General features: G+C 42.0%; 1 protein-coding gene across 1 annotated transcript in view; it reads right to left on the bottom strand.

Annotated features, from left to right (window-relative positions):
- Positions 1-16,723, bottom strand: part of KAT2A (lysine acetyltransferase 2A) — an 85,832-nt gene that overhangs the window by 46,370 nt on the left and 22,739 nt on the right. Inside the window, exons 2-5 of the mRNA XM_088442467.1 lie at positions 10,415-10,538; positions 9,412-9,557; positions 9,232-9,321; positions 6,413-6,594 (exon numbers count right to left, since the gene is read on the bottom strand). Coding sequence (XP_088298593.1) covers positions 6,413-6,594; positions 9,232-9,321; positions 9,412-9,557; positions 10,415-10,538 — 542 coding nt within the window. The remainder of the gene's footprint in view (positions 1-6,412; positions 6,595-9,231; positions 9,322-9,411; positions 9,558-10,414; positions 10,539-16,723) is intronic.

Below are 16,723 nucleotides of genomic sequence, written 5' to 3'. Positions count from 1 at the left end.
GATGACTGTGGCCCGCTATCCAGGACCACCGGCGACTGCCTCCACCCGCCAGCAGTATCGCCGCTATAGTGCCGGCTCCCGATTACCATGAGCTCCTTACATGTACCTGTCCGCGGCCACAGCTCTCCAGTGTGCAGAGGAGGTGGCTGGTGTCCCTGGCAGTGAGGTCAGCGGGGTGTCCGGAGCGGTCAGCGATAGCAAGAGCCGCTGACTGCAATATTATAGCGTGTGTGTTGTGTGTGTATATATATATATATATATATATATATATATATATATATATATATATATATATATATATATATATATACATATATACATATATACATATACATACACACACATATACACACACACACATATACACACACATACTCCTCTGTTCGGCGCTTAGGACAAACTCTGTAAAGTAGGGTGCCCTCCTAGAATCATGTAGGCAAGAGATTCCTATAGCGATGCATGGCAGCACCACAATTGTAAGGAAAAAATTAGGTGGCACTCCTAACTCCAATGGTTTTCAAATGTGTTTAAATAATCAAAGCATAAGTACAGATATAGTTAACATTTCAAGGTCCTAAGATCTTTTCATCAGGACTGTACATTAACAAACAAATGTGAAAATACAAGAGGAATCAACAAGTGAATGAGCCAGGTTGTTGCAGCGCTGGACGTCCCAGTAGCAAGGCCAGCGGGACACCCAGCGGAAGCAGGGGGATCAAACCTCGTTGCCTAGCAACCGCAGACGCCCGGCGAGCTGCATCAGGAGGCACGCCACTGCAACAATGTGTACCAAATGATGAAACAAATGTAGATAACTGCGTACAGAATAAGTGAATATGTCGAACATAATATATGTGTAATTGTGAATATGTGGTGAAATACTATTAAAATATATATGCAAATCAGGATCAAATAAGACTAAGTGTATCTTTATGTGTTAAAACATAGATAATGACTGAAATAATTCACTGACTGAGAAAATGTATATCAACATCATATCGCTAACAAATCGGTATATAGTGATAAAGACATTCTAAAATGACCGACAGATATGCATATCATATATTATGTCACCGGCTCAAATGCAAAAAATAAATAAATAAAGACGACGGAAAACAAAACATTGGTTATGGATAATTATGAAATAGAACCTCTACGTATCAGCAGAGCAAATAGAGGGATTTAAAAGGACTAAGATTATAAGTAAATATATTTTTCATACTATATATCGCTTGATGACCTTATTTAAGGACATAATTCTTATAAAAATATAGGACATTAGTACTCTTATTACCACATACAGTCAGGTGCATAAATATTGGGACATTGACAGACTTTTCATATTTTGGCCTCTATTCACCATCACAATGGCTTTGAAATGAAACAAACAAGATGTGCTTTAACTGCAGACTTTCAGATTTAATTTGAGGGTAATTACATCCAAATCAGGTGAACGGTGTAGGAATTACAACAGTTTCAATATGTGCCTCCCACTTTTTAAGGGGCCAAAAGTAATGGGACTATCAACTCAAAAGCTATTTCATGGACAGGTGTGGGCTATTCCCTCGTTATTTCATTATCAATTAAGCAGGTAAAAGGTCTATGAGATCCAAAGAGCTGTCACTATCAGTGAAGCAAGCCATCATTAGGCTGAAATATCAAAACAAACCCATCAGAGAGATAGCAAAAACATTAGGTGTGGCCAAATCAACTGTTTGGAACATTCTTAAAGAGAAAGAACGCACTGGAGAGCTCAGCAACACCAAAAGATCCGGAAGACCACGGAAAACAACTGTGGTGGATGAAAAACCCCTTCACAACAGTTGGCGAAATCAAGAACACTCTCCAGGAGGTAGGTGTATATGTGTGCAAAGTCAACAATCAAGAGAAGACTTCACAATAGTGAATATAGAGGGTTCACCACAAGATGTAAACCATTGGTGAGCCTCAAAAACAGGAAGACCAGATTAGAGTTGGCCAAACAACATCTAAAAAAGCCATTACAGTTCTGGAACAACATCCTATGGACAGATGAGACAAAGATCAACTTCTACCAGAGTGATGGGAAGAGAAGAGTATGGAGAAGGAAAGGAACTGCTCATGATCCAAAACATACCACCTCATCAGTGAAGCATGGTGGGGGTAGTGTCATGGTGTGGGCATGTATGGCTGCCAATGGAACTGGTTCCCTTGTATTTATTGATGATGTGACTGCTGACAAAAGCAGCAGAATGAATTATGAAGTGTTTTGGGCAATATTATATATGCTCATATTCAGTCAAATGCTTCAGAACTCATTGGACGGCGCTTCACAGTGCAGATGGACAATGACCCGAAGCATACTGCAAAAGCAACCAAAGAGTGTTTTAAGGCTAAAAAGTGGAATGTATGCAATGGCCAAGTCAATCCCCTGACCTGAATCCGATTGAGCATGCATTTCACTTGATGAAGACAAAACTGAAGGGAAAATGCCCCAAGAACAAGCAGGAACTGAAGACATTTGCAGTAGAGGCCTGGCAGAGCATCACCAGGGATGAAACCCAGCGTCTGGTGATGTCTATGCGTTCCAGACTTCAGGCTGTAATTGCCTGCAAAGGATTTGCAACAAAGTATTAAAAAGTGAAAGTTAGATTTAGGATTGTTTAGTTTGTCTCATTACTTTTGGCCCCTTAAAAAGTTGGTGGCACATATAGAAACCGTTGCAATTCCTACACCGTTCACCTGATTTGGATGTAATTACCCTCAAATTAAATCTGAAAGTCTGCAGTTAAAGCACATCTTGTTTGTTTCATTTCAAAGCCATTGTGGTGGTGAATAGAGGCCAAAATATGAAAATTCTGTCAATGTCCCAATATTTATGCACCTGACTGTATAGACCAGAGGATGCTGTTTTTTTTTTTTTGTTTTTTTTTTAATGTATACCCAATAAAAAAGTGTGTGTGTGTATACATATAATTATTTTTTTTTAAAGGATCTGAGAGCACCTAACAAAACTGATTGTTCTTTTCTCTGTTAATTTTGGAATGAAAACAATTGTTATCTCCAAACCAATAGGTCAGTTACCTTTTATACAAAAAAAATTAAAATAATCAGGTTGTTACAAATGCGTATCGTGTACACATTGCAATTACAGGTTGAGTCTCCCATATCCAAAATGCTTGGGACCAGGGGTATTTTGGATATCGTAATATTCCGTATTTTTAAATATTTGCATACCATAATGAGATCTTGAGAAAGGGACCCAAATCTAAACACAGAATACATTTATGTGTTATATACACCTTATACACAGCCTGCAGGTGATTTTATACAATATTTTTAATAATTTTGTGCAAAAAAAATAAATAAATAAAGTTTGTGTACATACATGAAATTCATTTGTTTCATCTACACCTTATACACAGTCTGAAGGTTATTTTATACTGTATTTTATTAATTTTGTGCTTTAAACAAAGTTTGTGTACACTGAACCATCAGAAAGCAAAGGTTTCACTATCTCAGTCATGCTAAAAATATTGCATATTTCTTAATATTCCATATTTTGGAATATTTGGATATGGGAGACTCAACCTGTATATGGAGATCGGACATTACTTTAAACACCCACATACTGGATAAAAATTCCCCATCAGACATGTTCTGTCGTGCACGTCACAATTTGTTATATACATTATTATATGTCCTTGTGGCCTGTACTATGTGGGACAAACCACAAGCACCTTCAGAGAACGCATGGCCTTGCACAGGTCAGCGATTGGGGCAGCCTTAATTGGAAAGAATATGGAACAGCCCATTGCTAGAAATTTCAAACTTGCAGGTCAGTAGTTATCTAGCTTGAAATACAAGCTTGTGGACCACATTCCTGTTGATATCCATGGTGGAGATCGAGCGGAAAGACTGAGGGGGTCACTCAGACCCAGTCGCAAGCACAGATGTACTCGCAACCGGGTCGATGGGAAACCTTGTGCACGCGAAACTCTCGCTCCGGAGCTCGCTACAAAAGGGGCGGCTGTCGATGTTGATCGACAGCTCGCCCCTTTTTGTGGGCAGGCCGGGGGGTGGTTTCCAAATGGAAGTGTTCCTTCAGGAACATCTACCGTTTTGTGGGCGGCCGCACTGACATCAGTGATATCAGTGGGGAGCATCCTGCTCCATCAGAGCAGAAAGCTCCCTGGGGCTTGCGAGTGCCCAGACCCAACCTTAGGGTCTGGTCGCAAGCCCCGAAGGTCGCAATGGTGATAACCATCGCGACCATCACCCTGGTCGCTAGCTAAGCTGTGGGTGGTAACCCACAGCTTAGATGGCGACCAGGCCGCACCAAAAAAAAGGAAGCAGCTGCCCTCATTCAGAGAGAGCGATCGCTTCTTGCGACTGCCTCTGAAGGAGGTCCCGAGTCTGTGTGAAGCTAAGTGGATACAGACACTTGACACTATGGGCCAAATGTAATAGGGTGAGAGTTTAGAAAAGTGAGAGTTTCTGACACTTTTTAAACTTTGCCAATGTAATAAAGTCCAAAAACAAAGTAACAGAGTGAACTTGCATGTTTTTTTAGACATGAAAAACTCTCAGGATTTAAAATCTCATTCAGATGTTTTCCCATTTTGAAGATAAAACTCAACCAATGTGAGAGTTTACTGCTAAACTCTCACCCTATTACATTTGGCCCTATAACTCCATGAGGTCTCAACGAAAAAAACGTGTGGAATAGTTTCTTATTATCTTAGTCCTTTAAATCCCTCCATTTGCTCTGCTGATAGGTAGAGGTTATGTTTCATATTTATCCATAACCAATGTTTTGTTTACTGTTGTTTTTCTCTCTCTCTGTTTTTTTTTCTCTTTGCATTAGAGCCAGTGACATGATAATATATGATATGAATATCTGTCGGTCATTTTAGAATGTCTTTATCACTGTATACCAATTTGTTAGCGATATGTTGATATACATTTTCTCAAAGTCAGTGAATTATTTCAGTCATTATCTATGTTTTTACACATACATACAGTCAGGTGCATAAATATTGGGACATTGACAGAAGGGAGGCAAATATAGAAACCGTTGTAATTCCTACACCGTTCACCTGATTTGGATGTAATTACCCTCAAATTAAATCTGAAAGTCTGCAAATAAAGCACATCTTGTTTGTTTCATTTCAAAGCCATTGTGGTGGTGAATAGAGGCCAAAATATGAAAATTCTGTCAATGTCCCAATATTTATGCACCTGACTGTATACACCTAGTCTTATTTGATCCTGATTTGCATATATATTTTAATATTTCACTACATATTCACATATATTATGTTTGATTCACTTATTTATTCTGTACAGTTATCTACATTTGTTTCATCATTTGGTACACATTGTTGCAGTGCCATGCTACCTGATGACACAGCTCGTCGACAGTCCGCGGTTGCTAGGCGACGAGCTTGGATCCCCCTGCTTCCGCCGGATGTAACGCTGGCCGTGCTACCAGGACGTCCAGCGCTGCAACAACCTGGCTCATTCACTCCTTTATAAAAGGTAAGCACTTTTGTGTTTTCACGTTTGTTTGTTAATGTACAGTCCTGATGAAAAGGCTAACGTGCCCTATCCTTGTAGGCAAGAAGGAAAAACGAAGCTCCAGGGTTCAGGCAGGCTACAGAGGAGGCGCAGCCTGTGCTGCAGCTTTTGAAGTGAACTACTTGGTGCCCAGCCTCATCGCTCGACTATAACCCATAGTCCCCAGTGTCCACCATGGCATGATAGAAAAATTCACATACATTTACACACAAATAAAAATTGTTATTATAGAATATAAACTAGTAATGTCAATTTATATCAGGCCTGGCAAACCTGTAGTTCTCCAAGTGATGTGAAACTAGAAGTCCCAGCATACTTTCCCACCAATCAACTGGTAAAGCATGCTGGGACAGCTGGAGTGCCACAGGTTGGCCAGGCCAGTTCTATATTTAAACATAAATTCTGGTCTAGCACAAGCTAGACAAAATAAAACCAATGTCTAAATGGTTGTTTGGGTAACTGCACATGTACACCATATGTACAAGTAGAACGTAGAGCATCTCTCTACTCTACATCCAGCTTATTTGTAATTAGATTTGACTATTCAGTATATACAACTAATTTGCATATATCTGTTTGCACAATAAAAACTTAGCCACAGCTTTAAGGAATTAACATACTGCTAAATGTAAGTATTCTGACAAGTTGGTTGTTTAGAGACCATACTTTAGGACATTCTGATCATTTATATTAAAAAGCATATCAATGTATGATATCTCTGAAAACGCATGGTAACCGCACACATGACATTTACGCACACATGTTGGTCTGGGCATGTTAAATGCCAAACACATGAAACTTTTAGTGGTAGACAATGCACAGAAAAGAACAAGCAAATAACACAAAACTTTACCTAGTGTAATTAACCTTATATGTTGCTACATCCTCACTTTGTGACCTCTGACGGAACTGTGAAGGGGTCTCAAGCTTCCAGTAATTTAAACAGAGAAGAAACATTTTGGAAAGTTCGTACATTGTCTGACGTTCTTTTGGCTGCAGGTGACTAAATTTGTACTGCACAAAATTCAATACTCCCTATGGATTAATAAAAGAAAAAGAAGAAAGGTCAGATTGTTATTAAACAACTATACTTTTACACAATTTTAAAAATCAATGAAAAATCATGGTACACAGCCTGGAAACATTTGTATCCTATGTGTAATTACACACTGTAAAGAAAGAACACTGTTTTCATGATATCCATGAGACCTTTCCGCAGCTTCAGTTGTCAGAACTACGCATGCAAGTGCTACTGGGTGCCATAAAAGCACAGTTTACTAGACAATGTCCCATATAGAAAAGGCAACGTATAACTAGAGGAATACTGCATCTACTTGGGGCAATGTTATTTACTGGCTGGAAACGTGCCACAGGCGCGGGTTCGATACGTAGCATGTTCCTTTTATTTTATTGGTTTTCAAACATGCCTTTAGGCTCCTTTAACCGGTCATGTTTTCCAAATCTCCTCAAGGGAAAACAAGTTTATTAATCAAGAGACTGTCAAGGTGCCTACACACTTGGCAATATTTTACACTATGTGGCCGATTCAGACGCATCAAACGACAAATCGTGTCAAATATTCCCAAATCGTGAGTCCCGCTGGTCGTACATCGCATTGTCAGATCTGCCGTGCTGTAGGGCAGATCTGCCAATCTGGGACACAATGCACTGGAAAAAGTCTGGGTGCACGACAGATCGTTTGTAAATTGGACACTTTTAAACACCAAATCGTGTGCAGAGCTGCCGGGGAGGAGTTTCAAGGAAAATCGTACACATCGTGGGATCGTGTGCAGATCGGTAAGTGTGTAGGCACCTTCAGCCTATTAGGGAAAGGTTCCAAGGACAACATAACAATTACAAGCTAATATTTAGTATCAGGACCAAATGGTTATATCCTAATACATAGCAATCGTTTCAATTAGGGTCTTACACATTCTGTTATTCTGCACAGTGGTCGAATAATAGTAATTTTGTTATATAATCCCTTTATCTCCTAAATTCTATTTTCACTTCAACATCACATGACAGACCCCAATCAGCAGAGAAGGTTTATGCATTCATGTCAGCTACATTTTTCCAATGTAAGAAAAGTAAAATTATTGATAACTATGCAATAAAAGGTTATCTTTTCACATACACACTACAGAAGACGACACAAATATGTGTGAAACGGAAGCGGTATGATTTACCGCCGGACACCTGGCCGGCAGTTGGAATCCCGACACCAGGAGGCCAGTAGAGGAGGAAATCCCGATCGTCGAAGGTATTGTCTAACCTATTTCTAACCCTAACCCTCCTTTAGGGTGCCTAACCCTAACCTTTCTCCCCAGTGCCTAACCCTAATCCTCCCTTCCCCGCCACCTAAACCCAAGTCCCCCGGGGGGGGGGGGGGGGGTGCCTAGCTCTAAATCCCCCCCCCGGGAGTGCTTAACCCTAACCCCCCCCCCTAGCCTAACCCTGACCTCCCAGGGGGGATGCCTAACCCAAAGTCCCCCCGGGAGCCCTAAACCTAACCCCAAGTCCCCCCGGGAGCCCTAAAGCTAACCCTCCCCCCCGCGGCTATCTGCAGCTGCGCCCGGCATCCCTTTGATCGGGATGCCGGGCGCCGGTCTCCCGTCGTCGGTAAACAGGATTTAGATGCCTGTCATTTAACCCTCGCCGGGATAAAGCAGTCGGGAAGCTGGCTGTCGGGATTAGGTCCGCCGTCTTCCTGACTGCATACCGTGTGAAACTACCACTATATCTGTTCTATAACAGCAGGGGAGTCAAACAAGTGGCCCTCCAGCTGCAGTGAAATTACAAAGACACAAGATAAAGTTTACAAAATTGTAATTTAACTTTTACTACAAATAAGGACCATTCTACAGACTAGTACAGTGTTGGCTAACCTTGACACTCCAGCTGTTATGGAACTACATAACCCAGCATGCACTGCTACAGTTTTGCTATTAGGGCATGCTAAAACTGTGGCAGGGCATGCTGGGATATATAGTTCCACAACAGCTGGAGTGTCAAGGTTAGCCAACACTGGACTAGTTAAATGTTGTATACACAACTATACGATATATCGTTCTGCCGTAGAACGAAGTGATATATCGTACACATCGTATAGTGTGTACGACCGATCTGTCGTTAACGATGGTCGTTCATTGCATCGTCCCACCTGCTGTTCTGCCCAGCAGATGGGACAATGAAATGAACGACACATTACGAAGTTGTACAGCAGATTGTGCAGTGGGTACGGCGCGTGCAATGTATTGTTACCTTGCATTTCACCGTCGCTGGTTCACACATTGTATAGTGTGCACCCAGCTTTAGGCAAAGTTTCCATTCCTCCAGCTACAGAATATCCCCCAATAAGAACACCTGGCATATTATGTGCTCAGGCATCTTACTAGCTATCCTGCAAGATCTCTCAATTCTATATCTGGCCAAATACCAGTACAATGTTATTATAAAATAAAATCCAAGAAGCTGAGAGTCAGATAAGATGACAGAGGGCTGCAATTGGCCAGTTCCTATACCGCTTTAGCCAAAGCATCTCTTAGCATTAACGGTGCAAAAACCATATATCAAAATACTTGGCTACTTTACTTTGTGTCTGATCACACTGCGTTTTCACCTGCAATATTTTTACATTATGCCAAGCTTTCCAACCACTAGTTAAATTACCTGTTCAATATTTGGCTTTTCAAAGGGTGGACTTCCTAGAGAGCCTTCTACCACTGGTCGGATCATCTGTAGGATACATTTTCTTAGAAGCTGCGCAAAAAAAAAAAGAAAAAAGAAAATTATGCCTATAAGATGGCTGCAACAGGATCAATAGTAATAAGCTGCAGACCCAGATCTCACCTTAAACAGGTAAAAGTAAACTTGTTTGGTGTCCGTGTCCTCCTCCTTGTGAACAGACATGAAGAGGTTTTCTACATCCACTACCATGCCCAGCAGACGATTGATTTCATCTTCAGAGACGTTTTCTAGATGTGACACGTGGTCTGCTACAGTTCAAAGCATGTACATTCAAATTCAATTATTTACCATTGACCAGTGTACATATATACCCTAATTTAGAGACTGAAAAATATGTTATGATTTGGAGGTGGTCTATAAACCTTTTAGTTTGTGGTCTAGAAGTACAGTGACAGGAGCCATTTTTCTTTTTACATGGCAGCTGTACACTACGTTTTCTGTGCCCTGGGAACTCACCCATGTTCACCTGTGGATTGGCATTATGGTTTTGTTACTGTGACCATATGAATCAGTATCTCCTCTCTCCTTTATTTACATGTATTCAGCCTCAGATACATAACTTATTTCGGAATTTATTTTGAGTAGTCATGAATTTATAAGCTAAATTATAAAAGAATTATTGGTAAAATGGGAAGCAAGAAACAATTCTTCATGCATGCCCCTATGTTTAATTAGACATGTCTATTAGATGCGCTAATATAAAAAAAATATCATTATAAAGTGGGGACTTTTAGTGGGCGATTCAAATGTTTGAGCTGGCGGCTGTCAGTGCTGGGTGCCCAACAGAACAATTCAATTGTTGCTCCGTTCAGGCTCGAAAAGCCGCCAGCATTTCTGCTCAGACCCTCCTGAGGAGACGAGCGGAAATGTGTGAAAAGTCCGTGGTTAGCAGTACTTTAGATGGATTTAGCCGCTATACACTGCTAAACCCTCCCTAATTGGGCACGACAATTAATGGGCGCCCAAAACAATTGGATTGCTACACTGGGCGCCATTAATTATCGTGACACACAAAACAAATGAAACGTCCCCTCAGAGTCGCACATCGGGACAGAAATTATTGCTGTAAGATGACAAGTTTATAGACAGACTGATGAGTTTGTACCTAGCGAATGACCACAACTTCGGCATGGCTCACTCAGGCTGGCTGCAGGTTGCTGAAGGTCCATCCTGGGTGCGGTCTGTGGGTTGGGGTTCTTCCACCCATTGCATTTACAGATGTCATTTGCCTGACACATCAAAAAGAGAATATATATTTATAATTTCATATAACATTCTTGTGATTTGCAAGTAAAGAGACTACAAAAGTCTAACTATATGCAGTCTATATAATGGTCATCAAAAGTTATTGAGTGACCTTTCAGTCCAGGGGATGGCAAAACCATTAACTACCAAACACTTCCTACCTCATCACCCAGCAGAGGACATGGTCACAGACAGACAATGATGTCAATAAATCTGTAGCACGGATATCCTATGCAAAGAATTTGATGTAAAACACTAAATTCTTCCAATGAATGACTGCACCCTTAAAACTGCTCAGCGCCTTAGTGGTTGGCAGCACAGGGTGAACTCCTGAAATGAGTGGCACAGTTTTTTGTGAATTGCACGGTTCTAAGCTGTATTACTACCTACCCACAAAGAATGGCAATACTAATCAAGGAATGACACACAAGAGAAAATAGTTTCTATAAATATGAATGCATCATTTATTTAAACTAGGGATGGGGAACCTCAGGCCCGGGGGCTGTTTAAGGCCCGCGGAATCATTTGGTCTGGCCCTCTGAGCTTTTTTCTGCTGGCCTCATCTGGCTAGCAGGGTGCCTAAAATTGCAGAGGTTCCCAAACAAACAGAGGATCCCAAACTCGGCCCTCAAGCCACCCCATTGGTCCAGGTTTTAAGGATAACCATGCTTAGGTACAGGTAACTTAATTAGCACCTCAATCAAGTTGATTTAACCATCTGTGCTCATCCATGGATATTCTTAAAACCTGGACTGTTAGGGTGCCTTGAGGACAGAGTTTGGGAACCTCTGGACTGAAACTAGTGTTCATAGGAGGTGAAGGTGTCAAAATGGTAGAACTTGATAAAAGGTGTGAGCTGGAGGACCGCAAATTAGCCCTACAAAGCTGCTCCACCAAAGAAATACACCATGCTGCCCAGGAGGTCCCACAGAGAGTTCAGTGAGCCATTTACAGAACAAGTATGCTCGCCAAAGTATACGCCTGACAGCTTTAATCCAAAAGGCTATCGTCTGCTGCGTCAAAATTCCTTTGACCTGTTAAATTTAATACAGAGAGCCCACACCGTGTCAAAGTACCTGAAGGATCTCCCTTATCCTTAACAGGAAGAGAGGACCACAATTTCATGGTTAATGAAACCGGGAGACTACTTTTGAAGTCCAAGTGGTACGCAGGACCGCCCTGTTACGGTGAAAAATCAGAAAAGACCTGTGAGACAAGGCAGTCAATTCCAAAACCCTAGGAGCCAGATAGATAGCCAGGAATAAAGGTTTACATGTAAGCCATTTGAGGTCCACCAATTACAAGGTCTCAAAGTGAGGATGTCAAAGGGCCGGATGAAATAAAACCAGATCCCAAGAGGCAATTAGGGGGACAAAGGGGGGCTGATCGTGGAAAACTCCCTGGATAAATATCTGCAATGCAGAAAGGACCACAATATATCTTTGGATATAAACAGAGAGGGCAGAAACTTGAACCTTAATAGAAGACTGATGAAGGGTCCATATCCAACTATGCCTGCAGAAAGTACAGAATCCTGGAAAGATGGAACACCACGGGGTGCAAATCCTCAGAATACACCAAGAGAAGTAGGCTCTCCACACACTGCGAGAGCCCTTAACAGAAACAGATTTCCTGGCACAAAGCATCGTACACACAACAGCATCAGAGAAACCCCTGGCCTTCTGGAGGCGTGTCGAAGCCAGGCAAGAAAGATTCAGGAGCAAGAACAGACCTAAAGAGAGTAGATCCAGCCTCAGAGGACGGCACCAAGTGGGAGCCATAGATATCTGTAAGAGGCCCATGTACCATGCACTACGCGGTTAATCCAGAGCAACCAGGATCACCATCATTCTATCTTGCTTTAGCTTGCGGAGGACCAGAAGCAGCAGGGACATGAGAGATAAGAGAGGAAACATTCATGGACAACGCATCCACAAGAAGAGCCCCCGGACCCTGAGTTCTGGAGTAGTACCAGGTCAGCTTATAATTCTGATGGGAAGCCATCATGTCTATGGACAGGCAGCACTAGCAGTCCAATAGTAGAGACCTCTGGATGAAGACAGCATTCTCCTGGGTAAACGTCCTGATGCCTGAGGTAGTTTACATCTTTGGGTTAGACAACTAGGAGGCAGACTGACAGAGCTGGAAGGAACCGTTCTGCCCACTTGATGCATAGCTTGAGGACTCCGTGTGCCAACTTGATGGTTGATATAGGCGACAGTCGCTGCATTGTCTGATCAGACCTTGACCAGACGACCTTGGAGGGGTGTGGTTTGGCACAAGGCCCTGTATATCGCCCTGAGCTCCAAGGTTGTGACGGGAAGCCGGGATTCCTGTACCGTCCATCGTCCTTTGAAGGGCGAGAGGGACTGCTCTTCAGCCCCTGAAGCTAGTGTCTGTCGTAAGCAGAGCATACCTGATTCAGAAATGGAAGTCTGCTAGTGGATGTGTGCGCCTTTAAGAATTTAAATCTTCTAGGAAAGGAGGCGGTAAATATTCTGACCTAGCAAAATGACTAGTGTAAAATTAACCAACTATATATATATATATATATATATATATATATATATATATATATATATACATACATATACACACACACACACACACACACACACATATATACATATACAGTCAGGTCCATAAATATTGGGACATTGACAGAATTTTCATATTTTGTCCTCTATTCACCACCACAAAGGCTTTGGAATGAAACAAACAAGATGTGATTTAACTGCAGACTTTCAGATTTAATTTGAGGGTAATTACATCCAAATCAGGTGAACGGTGTAGGAATTACAACGGTTTCTATATGTGCCTCCCACTTTTTAAGGGGCCAAAAGTAATGGGACAAACTAAACAATCCTAAATCTAACTTTCACTTTTTAATACATTGTTGCAAATCCTTTGCAGGCAATTACAGCCTGAAGTCTGGAACGCATAGACATCACCAGACGCTGGGTTTCATCCCTGGTGATGCTCTGCCAGGCCTCTACTGCAAATGTCTTCAGTTCCTGCTTGTTCTTGGGGCATTTTCCCTTCAGTTTTGTCTTCATCAAGTGAAATGCATGTTCAATCGGATTCAGGTCAGGGGATTGACTTGGCCATTGCATAACATTCCACTTTTTAGCCTTAAAAAACTCTTTGGTTGCTTTTGCAGTATGCTTCGGGTCATTGTCCATCTGCACTGTGAAGCGGCGTCCAATGAGTTAAGAAGCATTTGACTGACTATGAGCATATAATATTGCCCGAAACACTTCAGAATTCATTCTGCTGCTTTTGTCAGCAGTCACATAATCAATAAATACAAGGGAACCAGTTCCATTGGCAGCCATACATGCCCACGCCACGACACTACCACCACCATGCTTCACTGATGAGGTGGTATGTTTTGGATCATGAGCAGTTCCTTTCCTTCTCTTCTCTTCCCATCACTCTGGTACAAGTTGATCTTTGTCTCATCTGTCCATAGGATGTTGTTCCAGAACTGTAATGGCTTTTTTAGATGTTGTTTGGCAAACTCTAATCTGGTCTTCCTGTTTTTGTGGCTCACCAATGGTTTGCATCTTGTGGTGAACCCTCTATATTCACTCTTGTGAAGTCTTCTCTTGATTGTTGACTTTGCACACATATACATCTACCTCCTGGAGAGTGTTCTTGATTTGGCCAACTGTTGTGAAGGGGTTTTTCTTCACCAGGGAAATAATTCTTCTGTCATCCACCACAGTTGTTTTCCGTGGTCTTCCGGGTCTTTTGGTGTTGCTGAGCTCTCCGATGCGTTCTTTCTTTTTAATAATGTTCCAAACAGTTGATTTGGCCACAACTAATGTTTTTGCTATCTCTGAGGGGTTTGTTTTGATGTTTCAGCCTAATGATGGCTTGCTTCTCTGATAGTGACAGCTCTTTGGATCTCATATTGAGAGTCGACAGCGACTGATTCCAAATGCAAATGTCACACCTAGAATCAACTCCAGACCTTTTACCTGCTTAATTGATAATGAAATAACGAGGGAATAGCCCACACCTGTCTATGAAATAGCTTTTGAGTTGATAGTCCCATTACTTTTGGCCCCTTAAAAAGTGGGAGGCACATATTGAAACTGTTGTAATTCCTACACCATTCACCCGATTTGGATGTAATTACCCTCAAATTAAATCTGAAAGTCTGCAGTTAAAGCACATCTTGTTTGTTTCATTTAAAAACCATTGTGGTGGTGAATAGAGGCCAAAATATGAAAATTCTGTCAATGTCCCAATATTTATGGACCTGACTGTATATACATACACACATATGTATGTATGTATACATATATACATATATATACATATACACACATATATACATATACACACATATATACATATACACACATATATACATATACACACATACACACATATACACACATATATACACACACACACACACACACACATATATATATATATATATATATACACACATACATACATACACACACACACACATACAGACACACACACACACTAGGGGTAAGTGGGTTCGGATTTCTGAAATCCGAACCCCCCCCCCGATCCGAGTCAGGCTCGACTTCTCCTGCCTGACTCGGATATGAAATCGAGGCAAAACGTCATCATCCCGCCTTCCGGGTCTCGTGGGTTTTCAATTCTATATAAGGTACCCGCATCTGTGCCATTTTCTCACTCGGCTGTGGACAGTGAAGAGGGAGGGTGGGAGTTAGGGCTGGCTGTGTAGTGTAGTGTTGTGCTGCGCTGCTGTTGTCCATAGGGGCTGTGTCCACTCCTCCAAAGTCATTAGGGGCTGGCTGGACTGTGTTGTGCAGTCAGTTGTCCATAGGGGCTGTGTCCACTCCAAAGTCCTGTGCAGTGTCCCAGTCCTAAAGGGGTGCTGTAGTGTTGTCCAGGGGGTACTCTGTCCATCAGGGGTGCTCCCCCCAAGTGCAAAAAAAAAAAAAAAGCGTGCACCTGTGTCCCATAAGTAAAGGGCCGGCTGGCTTGACCGTTAAAGGGTTCTGTAACCCCCAAAGTGCACTCCAAACAAAATAAAAAAATATTTTCGGTGTTTGTGAATTGTGTGCACTGTGGCTGCACGTGCATCAACAAAGGAACAGCGCCAAGCATGCGCCTGTGTCCCATAAGTGCACTCCAACAAAAATAAAACATTTTCTTCTGTGTTCGTGAATTGTCTGCACTGTACGTGCATCCTCAAAGCAGCAGCGCCAAGCGTGCGTCTGTCTGTTAAAGGGTGGTGTAACTCCCAAAGTGCGCTCCACAAAGAATAAAAAATTCCTTTTTTTTCTGTCTTTATGAATTGTGTGGGCTGTAGCTGCACGTGCATCAACAAAGGAGCAGTGCCAAGCGTGGTGTAACCCACAAAGTGCACTAGTCTCCAACAAAAATAAAAAATTATTTTCTGTGTTTGTGTGCGCCTTAGCCGCACGTATATATCAATATAACATAAATGGAGGACCAAACTTTCTCCGATAAAAATAAAAATAGGGAAAGATCAAGAACCACTTCCTCCTAGTGCTGAAGCTGCTGCCACTAGTCATGACATAGACGATAACATGCCATCAACATCGTCTGCCAAGGCCGATGCCCAATGTCATAGTAGAGGGCACATACAATCCCAAATGACAAATTTCAGGAAAAAGACCTTAAAAAAAACATTTAAATCATCTGAAGAGAAACGTAAACTTGCCAATATGCCATTTACGACACGGAGTGGCAAGGAACAGCTAAGGTCTTTCCATATGTTCATGACTAGTGGTTCAGCTTCACATGACGATGGAAGCCCTCCTCCCACTAAAAAAAATCAAACGAGTTAAGCTGGCAAAAGCACAGCGAAGAACTGTGCGTTCTAAGAAGATATCACAAATCCCCAAGGAGAGTCCAAGTGTGGTGGCGATTGCAATGCCTGACCTTCCCCGCACTGGATGGGAAGAGGTGGCTCTTGCCACCATTTGCACGCCCCCTGCAAATGCTAAAAGGAGCACCCACAGTCCACTTGCTGATATGCAAATTGATGTCACTGTTGAAGTACAACAGGATGAGGATACTGGTGTAGCTGGCGCTGAGGAGGAAGTTGGCGAGGAGGATTCTGATGGTGATGTGGTTTGTTTAAATCAGGCTCCGGGGGAGACAGTTGTTGTCCGTGGGATGAAAAAGC

This window comes from Taudactylus pleione, unplaced genomic scaffold (genome assembly GCF_031769625.1).
Source record: "Taudactylus pleione unplaced genomic scaffold, aTauple2 ptg000018l, whole genome shotgun sequence".
Classification (NCBI taxonomy): domain Eukaryota; kingdom Metazoa; phylum Chordata; class Amphibia; order Anura; family Myobatrachidae; genus Taudactylus; species Taudactylus pleione.
The sequence above is the reverse complement of the archived record's forward strand: the minus strand, read 5'-3'. Positions and strand labels throughout refer to the sequence as shown.